Source organism: Panthera tigris, chromosome E2, assembly GCF_018350195.1.
Source record: "Panthera tigris isolate Pti1 chromosome E2, P.tigris_Pti1_mat1.1, whole genome shotgun sequence".
NCBI lineage: Eukaryota > Metazoa > Chordata > Mammalia > Carnivora > Felidae > Panthera > Panthera tigris.
Genome location: NC_056674.1, coordinates 43,044,981 through 43,061,678, shown reverse-complemented (window position 1 = coordinate 43,061,678; position 16,698 = coordinate 43,044,981). Strand labels below are relative to the sequence as shown.

The 16,698-nt window shown below is 51.9% G+C and overlaps 3 protein-coding genes across 7 annotated transcripts in view; 1 reads left to right on the top strand and 2 right to left on the bottom strand.

Annotated features, from left to right (window-relative positions):
• NUTF2 (nuclear transport factor 2) overlaps positions 1-10,549 on the bottom strand; it is a 23,595-nt gene extending 13,046 nt beyond the window's left edge. Inside the window, exon 1 of one of the 5 annotated variants that reach the window (XM_042970178.1) lies at positions 10,365-10,549. The gene's annotated coding sequence lies outside the window, so the exon portion shown is untranslated. Of the gene's footprint in view, positions 1-1,495; positions 1,594-2,355; positions 2,656-2,817; positions 2,923-10,364 lie in introns of those variants that run through there. The other 4 variants (XM_042970175.1, XM_042970176.1, XM_007090314.3 and 1 more) reach the window with 4 other exon arrangements.
• Positions 5,307-7,397, bottom strand: THAP11 (THAP domain containing 11). Its single transcript, XM_015541161.2, has one exon. It carries the CDS (start codon positions 6,937-6,939, stop codon positions 6,016-6,018), a length of 924 nt encoding a protein of 307 aa, XP_015396647.2. The 5' UTR covers positions 6,940-7,397; the 3' UTR covers positions 5,307-6,015.
• Positions 10,540-16,698, top strand: CENPT (centromere protein T). Its single transcript, XM_007090306.3, has 13 exons — positions 10,540-10,734; positions 12,252-12,342; positions 12,483-12,570; positions 12,679-12,775; positions 12,895-13,031; positions 13,151-13,187; positions 13,401-13,549; positions 14,127-14,327; positions 14,559-14,864; positions 15,105-15,195; positions 16,019-16,195; positions 16,285-16,389; positions 16,464-16,698. Exons 1-13 carry the CDS (start codon positions 10,610-10,612, stop codon positions 16,585-16,587), a joined length of 1,728 nt encoding a protein of 575 aa, XP_007090368.1. The 5' UTR covers positions 10,540-10,609; the 3' UTR covers positions 16,588-16,698.

Below are 16,698 nucleotides of genomic sequence, written 5' to 3'. Positions count from 1 at the left end.
GCTCAGGTCATGATCTCACAGTTCATGGGTTCAAGCCCCGCATCAGGGTCTGTGCTGACAGCCCAGAGCCTGGAGCCTGCTTCAGATTCTGTGTCTCCCTCTCTCTCTGCCCCTCCCCCACTTGTACTTGCATGCACTGTCTCTCTCTCAAAAATAAACAATATTTTTTTTTTTTAAAGTGAGATGTGGCTCAGAGAGGAGAGGTGCAGGGGCTCCTGGATAGTTCAGTTGGCTAGGCATCCGATTCTTGACATCAGCTCAGGTCATGATCTTGCAGTCATGAGATACAGCCTCGAGTCATGCTGAGAGTGGAACCTGCTTGGGATTCTTTCTCTCCCTCTCTCTCTGCCCCTCCATCTGCACACATGCATGCTCTTTCTCTCTCAAAATAAATAAAAACTTAAAAAAAAAAAAAGGAGAAGTGCACTCTATGTCACTAAAGGACCTAGTTTAGAGTTGAGAACCTAGGCATCCTCACACCCTGCCCCCATGATTATGCAGCCACATCTCGACTGCTTCATGCCAAACTCCACTTCCAAGTCAGCCCTACGTGAATAGAAGGTGCAGACAGATTCTGGAGAATCTCAGGATTCTCTTCTTATCTCTGAGATACAGATGGCCTGCCAAATTCCAGAAAGATCAAGGACTTCTGGGGGTCAGGATGCCGGGTAATGGCTAGTTAAGCCCAGACACAGAAGTTATAGAAAACTTCTAGGATTGGAATGAGGGAGAAACCGGAATTCTTCCTCCTACTGGGTAATCTTCAAGAAGGAATGGTATCTTTTTGACCCTGAAGAAAACCATTATCATAAAGTCACTTAGGGCCTTGGAATGTGCAAACTGATCCATAGCAGTAAGCCTACCTCACGTGAAACCTGTGTCCTAGACAAAAGGAATCCTGACAATCTTCAGAGGGTCTTGAAACAGCTGTCTCTAGTACTAAGAGATTCTATCAGAGGGATCCTGTGTATGTTCTTAGGGCAGTCCCTTCTTCTTGCCCATGTCCACTAGCAAACCAGAGCTCTCCTGAGCTTGCTGAATGAACCTGACTTCCACATGTTTATGGGCCAGCATGGGGACTAGGAGGTTTGAGTACAGAGGGAAGGGAATCAGGAGATCAGGACAGATCTTTGCCTGTTCTCCTTAATCAGGGAGAATGACTAGACAAAGCAATTCAACTGCAGAAAAACTGCCAAAGCTAGAGCCCAATGACCAGAAAAATATCACCTGGGGAAATACTCAAGGAAAAAAAAAAGAAAAGTCCAGCGGTGTTGGCTTCCTGCATCATGGGCCTAACTCAACTTTCTTAAGAGATCTGCTTGCTGCTGAGGCCAGGCCTACGGAGACGTAGCTGCTTCTTTAATCCTCACAAAAACTATAGCTCAGAAGCTATACTGGGTCAGAGGAATCAAGACTCGACAAGCTGTCTCTTCCCAAAATCCCATGGTCCTCTCTGGACTGGTCTCTTAATATATCATCACTCAATCAGAAATACCTTTACAAAGCCTGTCAGAAGACTACTCTAAGGCTAGATACTCCTCTTCTCCCAGGACTCAAGGGGGTCATTGGATTCATCAATGAAGGCAATTTCTCAAGGTTCAACCAGCCTCCTGCCTGTAAACAGGTTACTCCACCTGGTGAGAAGTGAGCAAGCATGTGAGAGAAGCCTGACTTTCTGCAACTTTCAACTCTAGTTCTCCCACCCACGCTTCAGAAGAGCCCCAGAATCTGAATCTGAGCCCCGCGGCCCAAATGTGCTCACCGCCAATGTCACCTCAAGCCCAGTCTCTTATTTGGCACTGGGCTTATGGACTTCAGGTCTGAATCCTACTTTCCCCTCCATTAAATCCAACCTTATCACCACCAATCTTACGGAATCATTCTCCTCTGGGGAAGAGGGCAAATGACTGGAAAGGGCAGATGTGAGGATTAGAATGCACTGGAGCAGGTCTAATAACGTGTTGGGGGGCTCTCATATCCAACCTCACCTCCTAGGCTTTTTCCTCCCCTCCTCCACTAACACAGCCGGCCAACCCACCCACAGCTGAGGCCTGGTCTCTGATAGAAGGGCGGGGTCTGAGCCTACCAGTCCAGAGCCGCTTCCTCGCATCAGGCCAGATCCTCCAAGGCTGGAGGAGGGTTAAGTCCCACATGGAACCCTCTCGCTCCAGATTCCCTGACCCTACTCTCCACGCAGGAACCTACGCATGAGTTCCACAGAGTGGGAGTTAGGTTTTGTGCACTCCCAACGTGCAGACAAGCAGGGGAGCAGCGTTCACCTATATCCTAGCCTTGCTATGGTCGGGAAACGGATGGGAGCCCTAATCCCGGGCTGCGGCAGGAAAGCGCCCTTACCCAATGCTGACTCCGGAGCGGGCCGGGTGGCGCTTGCCCATCCCCGGATCCTTCGCTGGCGGGTGGCAGGACGTGGGGCTGGGGTCGTCCCGCTAGCCTGCCTGCAGAGCTTACGGGACTCGGGCAGGCCGGGCTAGGCCAGACGGGGCGGGGCCCGGAGAGCCCCATCCGGGTGGTCTGGACCAGAGAAAAAAAGGCCTGGCCACAGCGCAGTCCGCTGCACCCGCTATAGGCACCACACTGCCGGATAGGCGCCTGTCTCTGTGTTCCCCTCGGCCGCCGCCTCAGAGGACCGGCGGGAGGCGGAGCCGCGCGCGACACATGGCCCCGTCCCCGCGCGGCTTTGGGCCGCCGGTGGGGGTGGGGGGGGCGCCCGGAGACTGGTAGCGGAGGCTCCAGGCGGCCCAGAGCGCGGCTCTAGCGGCCTAGCCCCCGCCCCGGCGCGCTAGCCCCGACACTCACCCGAGGGGCTGGCACGATGGCGGCAGCGGCGGCGGCGGCGGCGGCAACCCAGCGCGGTCTGCGACCGACTGTCCCTTCCCCCCTGCCTTCCCTCGCCACCCCGCTGCACTCTGGGAAACGCAGTTCCCCCGACCTCCTTTCTGGCGTAGGTGCGCCAGGAGAAAACTACAGTTCCCAGTGTGCTATGCGCTGGGGACCAGACACAGCCCTCAGCGCGGGAGGTGAGGCTAAGCCAGGGAGGGAGGCTGCCAGGGCGAGCCCCTGAGAATTGTGGTCTAGCGGAAGCCTCTGGAACACCCGAGGTTGGCGCCAGGCGAGGGTCAGGGCTCAGTTGTCGCCAGGTCCCAGCTGGTCTGGCCCCGCCCAAGTTGCGCGGTCTTTTGGAGTGGGCCCCGCCTCCGTGCCTGGCCAGGCCCCAAGCAGGCCTAGCCGCCCCTCCCTGGGCCCCTGGGCTGTTTCCGCTCCCGAACTCCCCTCCTCTTCGGTGCTCTGGCCACCACTTCGACTCTTCGGAGCGGTTCTCTAAAGCTAGCCAGGGCAAAAGCCATAGTTTCTGCTGTCCCAACGTTCATGCGCCCAGCCCGGCCCAAAGCTGGTTTCGAGCAGTCGAGGCTTTTCCTTCGGCTGGAGACTCAAATGCTCAAGTGGGGCTCAGCTGGAGACAAAGAGTAATCTTGTACAGTTCGGGTCTTCAAAACCTAGTCATACGGTGGGTTTTTTTGTTGTTGTTGTTGCTGTTGTTCGTTTTATTTTATTTTTTGCAGCAGGCGGGGCCCCGAAGGGTTTAATTTTTATTAACGAGAAAAGAACTGGCTCACCCAAACTTTCCCCAGGATTTAAGTGACCAGATTGTCAATAATTTCCTTCCCACCCATTGCCCTTTCATCACTTATTTTCGTCGTTTCCTGGGCAATACAAACATTTAAAGTAAGGCCTGTTTCTAAGTCAGGGCTGTTGGGTAAATGCTGTGCAGCTAACCCAGGTGAACCACAGGTAAGGAAAATATTTTCCTGGCAGTTCCATGCGTTCCCTCCTGCCAAGACTCAGTATTCCTATTCTTCCATAAGTTTTGCACCTTCACCAATACCCACACACACACATATTCGCTTCTTGGGGATGGCTGGTAAACCCAGGCCGAGCTTCTGTTTATTAAATCCCAGGTTTGTACTAATTTGCCTGACTAGATGCTTCTTACTCATCCAGTGAAAACTCTGCATTCTCCTTCTTGTGTGCATCTGGGACCTCCCTTGTTAAGCTGTCAAGCCCCCTCCCCCTAAAAGCTAAAACACTGGATAGGCTGTGTGCACATAACCTCCAGACACCACAGTCCTGGCCAGAGCCTGGCCCTCACCTATCCTGGGAGTGCTGCTGAGAGGTCCAAGTCAGCCAAAGTAGAAAGTGTTAAGTCCCTTCAACAAATAGGAGCTAAGATACACTAAAGGACATAGACTGAGCCTAGGAAAGCTCTCAACCCTAGTGGAGACGGGGGACATGTGAGAGACTGGTTCAGTAGCCGTGCACGAAGGGGAATGCTGTGCTTCCACCACCTTATTTATGATTAGTTGGAACTAACCCTAGGAAGGCAGAGAACCAGTTCCTTCCCCAACCAGGCACCTGCACAACCTGTATTCCACCCCTCCTCCCCACCAGAGACTTGTTTGTTTCTCAAGTCAGTGCCAAGGGGCCGAGAGCAGAGACTAGAGAAACATTTGTCATTGCAGTTCACAGATAAACGGAAGTCCCCAGGGAAGTGGCTTTTTCTAAAGTAACAGAGAAGGGGGTCATGTTTTATGGAGCCCAAGAAGTGTCCATTTGTGCTCAAATACCTACAGTAAATAAGGCTAGCTTTAAAGATATTTGCCTTTCCCTATTGGCTTTGAGCTAAATTACTTGGACCTATGGATAAAAACATCACCTCACTCCTGTAATCTCCCATCTAAAGAAGAATAAAAACAGCCAAGAAAATGAATCACCGGGTCACAAATCCCAATTCCTCCACACTGAAAGTGTACCAGGGCCAAGGTATCTGTACAAGAGTTATGCCTGCAGGAGCCATGGCTGGCTCCAGCTGTGGTCTTCACTGACTTAAGTAACTGCAAGCCCATGTGTGCCAGACGCTGTACTAAGTGTCAGGGCTAAAATGGTGAGTGAAATTCAACCCCAGCTTAAAATCATGAAGAATTCAAAACCCTCAAGAGAAGTGAGGGGTCACAGTCGGTTTAGTTCTCAGTTGCTCCTTCTCCCAATCCACTGACAAACTGGGACCATTTGGTGCAGTTTCCAAACTCTGGAGTGAGCTGGGCCAGGAACTCTGTAAGAACATGTGCTCAGGGCCCCTTTATGGAGAAACATGGTCAGTGAAGCATTTCTACTTTCAGGATCAGCCTGGTCCTTGAGACCTAGGGCAGAGGCCTGTTGGGAGGCCTATTTCCCCATGTTTCAGGAATACTTAAATGAGTCTTTATCAAAATAAAATGGCGAAACCCAAATTAAAACCTTACTTTCTGTTTAATTCGTTTTGCCAAACAAACACAGTGAAAACTTTAGTCTGACTAATTGTACAGAAAATAGAATTTGTAACCAGTAGCAAACATAACAAGATAAACCTAAGTCCCTGGCAAGCTGGATCTTCAACAGCAGGTCACCTAGATCCCCTTGTAGATGGCCTCCTGGGGAGAGAGGTCCTAAATAGGCAGAGGCACAGTTCCCATCAGAATCACAGTCTGCACCTGGGAAGGAAAAGCAGGAAAAGGAGAACTGATGTTACTTGGATCTCTTATCACTACACACGGAAGAGTTGTCCCAATGCTGGCCAACCTCAAGGTGTTGTCTTCCTAAACCCATAGTCCTTGGGCAGCCGACCTGCATTCTGAGGGGTTAAGTTTCAAGTTCAGTGGTTCTGAAGCCTCTGCTTAACCAGAACCTGCAACATAAACAGGGGGTGAGGTGAAGAATGGGGGACAAAGTCATAAATGCTGGTGTCACCCGTGCAGAGTCTGAGGTCCCAAACTTCAGGACCTTGCTTCAGGAGAAAACAAGAGAGGGTGTCAGGTCACCAGCAAAAGAGTCCAGCTGCCCTAAGCTTCAGTACTGTCAACCAGTGTCCCAGGAATATAGGGGAGTTCACCAGCAGCGGCCTAAGGTCTCTCTAGGTCCGGGAGTCCAGCAAGCCAAAGGGGGGGGGGGTGGGGGGGGCGTTCACATTCCGTGCTTCTTTCGGATGACAGCCATGGCCAGCAGCCGATCCTTCTCGCGGAGTTCTTCTCGTAGCTTGGCCTCAGTGAGACGCAGGTGGCGGATGCTGCCTTTCATTTCCTTCATCTTCACCTCCATCAGCGCCAGGATGTCCCGCTGCTCGTTCAGCTTGCGCAGGAGCTCCTCCTCCGTGGTGCCTGACGACAACGAGTATGAGTGGTCGGAGCCAGTATCAGGGAAGCCCTCTTCACCCACCACCACCAACTGGGGACCCATAGGGCACTCTGCGGCCTCCAGCCCTGCTGTAGCAGCCTCTAGCTCCGACGCGGCGGCTGCGGCGGCTGCGCCCTCGGCGGCGGCGAACTCCACTTGCACGGTCAGGTCGATGGGTTTCACGTCTTCGCCTGTGGGAGTGGTGGGCGCTGGGGGCACGGACCCCGGAGCCTGGCTGCTGTCTACAGCGGCCTGAAGGGTGAGGAGCACAGCAGCAGAGGCAGACACCAGGTTCGGCTGCAACTGGGAGGCCTGGGCAGTGGAGGCTGACGGCGACGACTGCTGCTGCGGCGGTGGCTGTTGCTGCTGCTGCTGTTGTTGCTGCTGCTGTTGTTGTTGCTGCTGCCTGCGGCGAGCGGCTGCAGCCCCGGCGGGTCTGCGTGCTACTTTGCGCTCGTTGACGCCACGCAGCGGGAAAATGGTAGGGACGCGCACCGTGTAGGTCTTGCGGCCGCCCTGGAAGTGGACGCTGCAGAGACGGTGGCCCGTGGTGGGCTGAAAGGTGGAGAAGCACCCACTGACGCCAGCGCGGGACACGTTCTTGAGCCAGAGACGCCGCAGTTCAGCGTCCTTGGGAAACGTGTAGAAGTGCAGCGCCTTGTCCCGGTGTGAGTTGTTGTAGCAGCCCGGCACGCAGCACGTAAAGCCTGGCATGGCTGCGCCGCGCGGCCCGCCTCGGCCCTGCCCACCGGCCTTCTAAGCCCTTCGACGGCCCGGTCGGTCTGCCGCCGCCCGCCCCCTCGACGGGCGGCGCCGGGCGGGTCTTTAGGCGGCTTCCCACTAATGCCGCCCGGCGCAGCCGGCCTGGCCCGGCGCCCCGTGCCCAGAATACGCTTCCCGCCGGCCCGCGCCGCGCCACCCACCCGGCCGCCCGCCTGCGCTCCAGAGTCGGCCCCGGGGACGCCGCGAAGGACCGCCCGGGAAGGAGGACTACGCCCCCCACAATGCACCACGCCTGAAGCTGCTCACTTCCGGAGCGGGGGCGTGATAATTCCAGCCGCTTTCCTGGGCGCCGCTATGGCCCACGCAGAACAGATTCTTACTCCCACCCGGCTAATCCCCGGCCGACTCTAGAGGCGTATTCGGTTGCAACGCCGTCTCCTGACCGCCCTTCGCAAGGACCTGGAATCCTAATACGGCGGCCGGGGGGTGGGGGGCGGGGGGAGGCGAGAGGCGCGCCTCTGTAGTGCGCAAGCGCCCTGGGTAAGCGCCCACAAAAACTACAAATCCCGCAATGCCTTGCGCTTAACTCGGCTGCTGTGGCCTGCAGCGCCGCCTAAAGGAGAGGCCGGGTTACAGGGGACTAGGAGTTGGGTGAGGTTGTGCCAGCGGACAACCTTGCCGGAAGCGGTTCCCCAATCACTGGCGGTTGTGAGTCTACGGCATTCCTGCGGGGCTTGGGTGGGCGACCGGGGCTTCAGTGCCCAGAAAGACCTCAGGAGCCCCTTTCTCTGCGTTGAGCACTCTTCTAATTCAGCCGCTGTTTGCGATGACTCACTTACTGACCTAAACACCAGTCACCAATAGATACTTACTGTGTGGCGGGCACAGGGCAGTGAGTTGGGAACCCTGCAGGAGCTGACTGACCAGGCCTGACTGCTGCGAGGGATGAGGGTCCAACTTTTGGATAATAGATGTGAATGCACCTGAATGGATTTCTAATCACAGAAATAAGTGCTACAAAATAATGAACAGGACAGAGGAAAAAATGGGAGGCGGAGTCCCAGGAAGAAAAAAAACGGTGAAAAGCTGGAGTGGGGACGAGTAGCGGGCCCTGAGGCAAGAAAGAACTAGGCTCCGCCCTTCAAAACCTGGAAGATGCCAGGCTGGGTAGCTGGAGCGCCAAAAGATACCAAACTGGGCTAAGTTAAAAGATTTGGGATTTAATTCTAAAGAGGACTGGGAGCTGTTGAAGTGTGTTGAACCAGAGGATGGACAGGATTTGTATTGTAACAAGACCCCTCCCCACTCCTCTACTTCTAAGGAGAAAACGTTCTAAAGGACCAGAGAGGCTGTGGAAAACCAGGGAGGTGGCTGGGAAGTCTTTAGGGAAGTTACTTGCAAACAGCCCTCCTTTGCTGAGTTCCCCCTTTCTCCGCTTCTTGACTTTCTTTACCCTTTCTCCTGATTCTCCCTCCTAATTTTTTTTCCCTCCTAATTTTTTTTCCCTCCTGATTACAAACCATGGGTGTGAAATTGGAGCCTACTATAAACTACTTCTAAGTATTTGATATAAAAACAAGAAAGATTCGGCTATTTACAAGCATGTGAAAGAAAAAGGAACACCCCAAGTTAACTGTTACATTTTTTAAAGTGTTTTATTATAAGAGGAACCCATTCTTAAAATATTTTGTAAACATTAAAAAAAAATTTTTTTTAAATGGGGCGCCTGGGTGGCTCAGTCGGTTAAACATCCAACTTCAGCTCAGGTCATGATCTTGTGCTTTTATGAGTTCCAGCCCCGTGTTGGGCTCTGTGCTGAGAGCTCAGAGCTTGGAGCCTGCTTCAGATTCTGTGTCTCCCTCTCTCTCTCTGCACCTCCCCCATTCATGCTCTTTCTCTCTCTCAAAAATAAACATTAAAAAAAAATTTTTTTTAATGTTTTGGAAAAATACGGGACAATGGAAATGAACTATTTGTCTGGTCCAACATGCAAACATCACCCTTGCACTTTGTGTTCACAATCAACGTGCTCCATGGTTATTGGCATGGGTTTCACAGACCCATACCAGAAAGAAGTTCCATTCCTCCTGGCCTATGCAGCTGAGGTCCACAGCTTGAACCCCCTTCAAACTTAGAAATGCAGTTCATGTTGAAAAATGTGCATTCATTTGGATGAATATACAACAGTAAAAACATGAATACACACTTTGTTAAATGATTAAATGTTTATGAAATGTAAGCAGTAGAGATAAAGCAAAAGATCATTGTTACATTGTTTTGTATTTTCATTGTCATACTATTACTGATAGAATTCTATTCTTGTCTCAAGAGTACCTTCCTCAAAAAATGTTAATGAGGTCAAATTTATATCGTTTCTTCATGCACAGAACATTGAAGATGCTCAATAAAATCGTACCTTCCAGTACATAAAATCACCTCTAATCTACACATAATCTTTTATACTTAAAACATATCTAGAATGCATAGCTCTCTCCCCACCCCTACTGCCCTGCCCACCCTCTATCTTGTCACCTCTGGAAAAAGGCTACAACCTTGTCACAAGTCTCCCTGCTGCCAATCTTGCCTCCTCTACAAAATCTGTTGTTCACATGGATACCAAAAAAATATGGTTATGTAATTCCTCTGCTTAAATCCTTCCAGTGGCCTATTGCATTAAGAATAACGTCCAAACTCCTTTCCCGAGCCTGTAAGATCCCACATGGTCTGCTCCTTGCCTGTCTTACTCCTCCCTCCCTTGCTTCATGCACTCAGTATTTTTTTTTAAAGTAGCAAATATAAAGTTTAATCAATTATGTAAAACACATAGACACCTGATCTAGAAGCAAAAGGGTAAGTCCATAACTCAGAACTCAAGTTCTAATTAAATTTCCATGAAAATTTAAGAAAGGCTGTCTTGGTGAAAAAAGTGCTAATAGAGTCTCTAGCATTAACAGAACTTTGAAAGCCAAATTTCGTCTCAAAATTGCACGTGTTTGGAGATCGTAACATTTCTGCTGCATCACAAACAGCCCACTAGCTTTTGAGCCTGCAGCCTGGTCTCTTCTGAGGCTGAGTAGTTTTCACAAATGCAAATCTGACCAGATCACATATAGGATAAAATTTTTTCCTGGCCCAAGTGTGCCTACTCAACTAGGAGAGGGAGATGGGAATAAGAGACATTCTAATAGTGACTGCTATTTATTAAGGGCCTAGCTTACTATATATCAGACACTGAGCTAAACATTATCTCAATGAGGGGCGCCTGGCTTGCTCAGTAAGTAGAGCATGTGACTCTTGATCCCAGGATCCTGAAGTTGAGCCCCATGTTGATGTAGAAATTACCTAAATAAACTTTAAAAAATTATCTCATTGGATCAGTACAAGCCCCTATTAGTTGGGTATCATCCTCAACTTACAGATGAAGAAACCAAGTCTTCCACTGATGGCACACATTTGCCCAGGTTCACTCCCTGGTAACAGTGCCTCCAATCCAGAGTTTACAACGACCGCGCCAGGGTCCTCTGAGCGGGTAGGGTTGGAACCGCAACTCCCGTGAGGCTGTGCGGCAGCCTCGCGGCCTGCCGACTCGCGAGAGTTGGCTCAAACGCGACGGCGGGAAGGCGGTGGAGCGGCCCACCTGAGCAGTTGGGTGGGAGAGCGAATGGCTGAGGCAATGGCGGATAGCTACAGCCAGGACAGCGAGCCTACCACACGCACGTTATTGCGGCGCGTGCTGGATACCGCGGACACGCGCACCCCGCAGCGACGCCGAAGTGCCGGAATTGGGTATGTGAGGGCGCTGCGCGAGCATATGAGCAACCAGAAGGATTAGGGGGTTAGGTGTCCGTGGGAGACCCCGTTTGGAAAGGGAAAGGGGAACTGAGTCTCGAAGAGGCGCAGGAGGGGCGCCTGGGTGGCTCAGTCGGTTGAGCGTCCGACTTCAGCTCAGGTCACGATCTCACGGTTCGTGAGTTCGAGCCCCGCGTCGGGCTCTGGGCTGATGGCTCAGAGCCCGGAGCCTGCTTCCGATTCTGTGTCTCCCTCTCTCTCTGACCCTCCCCCATTCATGCTCTGTCTCTCTCTGTCTCAAAAATAAATAAACATTAAAAAAAAAAAAAAAAAAAGAAGAGGCGCAGGAGAACTGGCTCCACCCTTCTAGCTAGGCTCAGGTCAGCTGTTGGTGCCCGCCGCCCAGGCACTCCAGGCTGACAAGTCTCGGGACCACGGACCTCAAATCACGTTCGGGTCTTTGGGTTTCGGCCTCTGGTGAAGGACAGGCGCTCAGAATCTGGCCTTTTGGCCCGTTCTACGGGCCATCTTCCCCGACATCAGCCCAGAGTGTGTCCAAGCATCTGCCCTGCCTCCTGCGTGTCCTCCACCTTTCTCTGCACATTCACTCCCCTTTTCCTGGAGGGTCCTTCTGAAAGATGGAACAGGACCTATAGAGAACAGCCTACGTAGAATTCGGGAGGCAGGAACTAGAAAGATGTTTTGCTAGGGAGTAGGGAATTGGCTTGACGTAGTGGCAGTGACAGTGGATGAGGGCTGTGGTGAGCTCATGGTGCAGAGGGTGTGGAATTTGGCATCAGCCAGACAGGGGCAGTGCAGTTGTTTTATAGGCGCTGGGAAGCTGTTCGTTGTGGGTTTTAGACCTATAAGTGATGAGGTGGGAGCTATGCCTTGAGAATTTGAGGGAGACTGGAAAAAAGAGACTAGGACTGGCGTGACCCATGTAGAAGTTGCTGTCAAATCCTGACAGGCACTTAAAAGCTTTCAAAATATTTAAAATCCTTCTTGGGTTGTTATTTTTTTTAATGTTTATTTATTTTTGAGAGAGAGAGAGCATGTGCATTAGAGGGAGAGGGGCAGAGGAGGAGACAGGGAATCCCAAGCAGGCTCCACACTGTCAGCACAGAGTGCGATGCTCAACCGACTGAGCCACCCAGGTGCTCCCTTGGGTTGTTATTTTAATGTCAGGAATGGATACTGTTCCATTTGCTTCTCTTGTCTGTGTGGCTAACCTCTGCTTCTAAGAAAGTCAGTTCTGTAAAGGTTTCCTCAGTCCCTCTCTCTAGGTGGGTCATTATGGTCCCTCTCTATTCCCATATCCTTCAGGTTCCCCTTCATCCACAACCTTGTTGATACAGAGCTGAGAACAGGTGCTAGGGGAGGGGCAAGTGGTTTCTGGTTCCTTGGCCTTGAGGGAAAAGGGCTTTAGGCCAAGATTCCTGATGAAAGCACATCTCTGCATCCTCTAGTTTCCTGTCCCTACTTAATTCTCAGAGCAATTGGTCTTTACACAGTGCCCAGAAATCCCTACTTGAAACACCTTCCTCCAGGAGGTTGAGCAGCTCAACAAAGACGAATGCAAGGCGGCGTTCCCAAAGAGCCAGGGTAAGTGCCCCAGCCCATTGACCCCTACAGGGCTCTTGCTGCATTCAGGGGACCCTGAGGTCTAGCTCTGCTCTGGAGCCCACCTTGAGGGAATCTCAAGGCAAAGAAACAGACTGATTACTTGATGCTTTCACCCAAAGTCTATTGGCAGATTGGCCCATGTTCAAACCAGTGGGCACCTGGAGGAACAGACACCCCGGACTCTGCTGAAGAACATCCTTCTAACTGGTGAGTGAACACTGGCTTGCTGGTCAGGGTTAGACACCAGTCCCATGGTATCTCTCATTCAGGGCAGCCTGCCCTGCCAACCTTACTTTCTTCTTGCTATTTTGGCAGCCCCAGAATCTTCCATCATGATGCCAGAGTCAGTGGTCAAGCCAGTGCCAACACCGCAGGTGGTCCAATCCTCTAGACAGGAAAGCATTCGGGGCAGGTGCACAATGAATTCTCCCCTTGCACTGGGCTGTTGGGTAGCTCTGATCAGGGAGCCTCTTGAGGGTCCCAGAAGCCAATATTGGGCTTCCTGGCCTGAGATAAGTTTCATCCTTGTAGCCTGGAGCTGCAACTTCCTGAGCTTGAGCCCCCTACAACCCTGGCTCTAGGTCTGCTGGCTCCTGGCAGGAGGAAGCGGAGGCTGAGATTGTCAGTCTTTCAGCAAGGAATAGACCAGGGGCTGCCTCTCTCCCAAGGTAAGACCCTGGACAACACTTGTGGCCACCCTCTCTTGTCCTCTGGAGAGGCTGAAGAGGCCTGAGACAGGGCTGTCATGAGCCTAGAACTTATGGTTTCTTTTTAAATTCTCTTGCAGAGCCTTGTGGGAATGCTAGTGCCTCCTCTCTCACCAGGTGCTGTTGTCTGTTCTGGGGGTTGGTGGAGAGGCTTGGGGAGGGAGGTATTGATTGGGATGGAATCTGACCATATTGGTCCCTGCCAGTATTAGCTTCATAGCATAATGGCTGTGTTCTTAGAGATGAGAGCCCCAGGGCAGATGGGAGTATTCTCCCAAAAATTGGGCTTCAGGTACCTGACTTTCCTTCATGGTTCCTCCCTCCCACCAGTTCCCTCAACTTGACCTTTGCCACACCTCTTCAGCCACAGTCAGTGCACAGGCCTGGTTTGGCTCGCAGACCTCCCACCCGTCGAGCTGTAGATGTGGGTGCATTTTTGCAGGATTTGCAAGATACTTCCCTGGCCTTGGCTTCTCCAGGTAAGGTTGAGATTTCCTTCTGCCCTATGGGGAAAGCTCCCCCACTCCCATGGGAGGTATGCTGAGTCCAGGATTACTCCTCTGTCAGGTCAAGGACAGTGAGCAAGCCTGATTAGTAGGTCTATGAAGAGTTTCTGCTTCCTTTCTACAAAATGTCCCTTGTCTAAATGGAGCCCCAGTCTTAGCCCCACATTCTTGAGAAGCTAGAGGGCTGAGGGTAGGAAAGGTGTGGTATGGTGACTGGAGCTTTTGGGAAGATTGATTGATAGGGCTCAGGTTTAAGGATCAGCTGGCCAGTCAGAACTGACTGGGGAGCCTGCTTCCAGAAGACAAGTCAAGTTTACTAGAGTAGGAGGATTCCAGGTAGAGGGAGCAGAGTGAGAAGTGGAGGCATGGGTGAGCAGTTTGGGTGGGACAAGCTGTGGTGGGTGGGAATATTAGGCCTAGAAGCAGGAAGATCACTGTGGAAGCTCTCTTAGAATACTAGGAGGTTTTATCTAAAGGTCACTTGGGGCAGACTCATGGAGCCCACTGCCCAGGCCCTGGTGACGGAGTGTCAACTGCCTTTGATCTCCAGGTAACAGCCTCAGAACCCCTGTTGCTACCCTGCCAACCGACACCGTGTTGGAGGACACTCAGCCCTTCTCCCAGCCCTTGGTTGGCCATTCCCCCAGTGTGTACCACTCCCTGCCCTGTCTCTCTTACACTGAGGCTAAAGATGCTGAGAAGGCTGTCAGTCACAGGACACAGAGGAGTGGGCCTAAGCTGCAGAACCACAGTGAGTATGTGGGCTTTTCCTTCTTCGGGCCCATTTGTGTGTCCTGCAGAGCCCCCTGGCTGTTGGTCCCTCTTACATCTCAGAGCAGAGTTAGTGTTGGGCCAGGATACTCCACAAACAAGTACCCTGGGTCTCCCTCTGGGCTTTTCTCCTCAGTGAGCTAGAGTGGATTTTATTACTTTATCCTTGAGCTACATTCTTCTCTAACTTGTATTCTCTCCCTTGATTCAGGTCCTGGAAAACCAGCCCAACTTCTGGCAGGAAAGGCAAAGAAGGTTGATGCCCTTGCTATGAGCTTCCCAAACACCAGCAGTGCTATCGCTGGAGAAGATGAAGTAGAGCCCTTACAGGGTGGAGTTGGTGAGAACGCAGAAGAGAGGATGGAGGAAAGTTTGAGTGTGAGTGAAGTGAAGGACACAGCAGGAACACAAGGATCTGTTAGGACAGACAAGTCTGACAGAAATGAAACGTCAGAAGCTGTTGAGGCCAAGGAGCCAGAGGGATCTTCAGGAGATGAGAACATCTCTGGTAGGACAGGTAAGGGTCCCAGTGCAGGGACGGGGGAGTGACTTGGTGACAGCTACATTCAGTCCCTAATCTGAGGAGTTATATATCTGGGTTGTGTTTCTGGGCACAAGTAGTCTTGGGTCAGGGAGCCTCTGAGGGGCCCGTTGCTTGGCGGGCCAGACGTAAATGGGGCCCTTGAGGAACAGGACAAGGAGGCTGTGGGTCTTCAGAGTTGGGTGAGCCCCCTATAATCCTGCCCTTCCTCTACAGCAAGTCCAGAATTGGCCTCCAGCACCACTGAGTTTCTTCAGGCCAGGCAACTTCAGTTTCTTGAGTCAGCCCCACCGCCTAGCACTGCCATGTAAGATTCTATGACCTTGTTTTGCATGGGCTTCTCGGGAAGGGAGCAGGCTTCTGAGCTTGGCATTGAGTACCACAGGATTATCCCCCTTCTCATTAGTATGCAGATGATCACCCAGGAGAGCACCCTGAGGTGGGCTCAGTGAGGCTCACTGAGTACATCTGTCATCCTGGTGCATGCTTCCACATTCTGAGAGGAAACTGGGTAGGGGGATGTTTCTAAGTTCGTATATAGTCAGAGAAGGCTTCCTGGAGGACAATTAGCAGAATCAAATAGGCAGAAATGGGCTGAGGGGAAGGAATGTCCGTCCATACAGAGGCCTGAGGGTCATGGGCCTGAGCAAGTACCAATTTATGTAATAAGTCTAGACTAGGACATTGGGTCCAGACTGGAGGATCAGGGCTGCAGGGAAAGACCAGACCTCAGTGTGGTCCTCTGTCCCCACTACCCCTCAGCACATAGTTGGAGTTACTGGTTCAGGTTAGCCAAGGAGTAAATGGGCCCTAGTCTTGGCAGGAGCCAATAAGACTTGTTTTTTGTTTTGTTTTGTTTTGTTTTGTTTTGTTTTGTTTTGTTTTGTTTTGTTTTGAAGTTTATTTGTTTATTTTGAGAGCAAGAGAGAGAGAGAACCCCAAGTAGTCTCCACACTGTCAGCACAGAGCCTGATTCAGGGCTTGAACTCACGAACCAGGAGAGCATGACCTGAGCCAAGATCAAGAGTCGGATGCTCAACCAACTGAGTCACCCAGGCACCCCAAGACTTGTTTTTGACTAGGGGCCTCTTCGCATAGCATTTTAGCTAACTATCCACTCTTGCCCCCAGCTTATCCTCAGAGCCTCTGGAGCCTCTACTGACCAGGCTTCCTCCCAGGGCCAGAACCCTTGGCCCCAGGCCCCGTCAAGATCCCCACAAGACTGGACTGAACCACTATGTGAAACTCTTCAGCTTCTATGCTAAGATGCCCATGGAGAAGAAGGCTCTTGAAATGGTGGAGAAGTGGTGAGTCCTGGACACTCAGGGTGGGGAGAGGAGCCCCTCAGATCATGAACAGTCAGTTCAGTCTTTTCTACCCCAACCCTCTTTGGCAGCCTGGACAAGTATTTCCAGCATCTTTGTGACGACCTGGAGGTGTTTGCTGCTCATGCTGGCCGCAAGACTGTGAGACCAGAGGACCTGGAACTGCTGATGCGTCGGTAAGTGGGCAGAAGCAGGGAGGTGCTGGATGTTGGAGTGCTGACACTGATTCTATATCTATCCTCTGCTACAGGCAGGGCCTGGTCAACGACCAAGTCTCTTTGCATGTGCTTGTGGAGCGGCACCTGCCCCTGGAATACCGGCAGCTGCTCATCCCTTGTGCATTCAGTGGCAACTCTGTCTTTCCCGCTCAGTAGTGGCCAGGCCTCAACACTCACCCAGTCCCTACCTAGGGCCACTTGGCCCCACATATTCTTCCAGGTCTCCTCCCATCCCTCCTCACCATCAATAAAGTGTCACAAACAGAA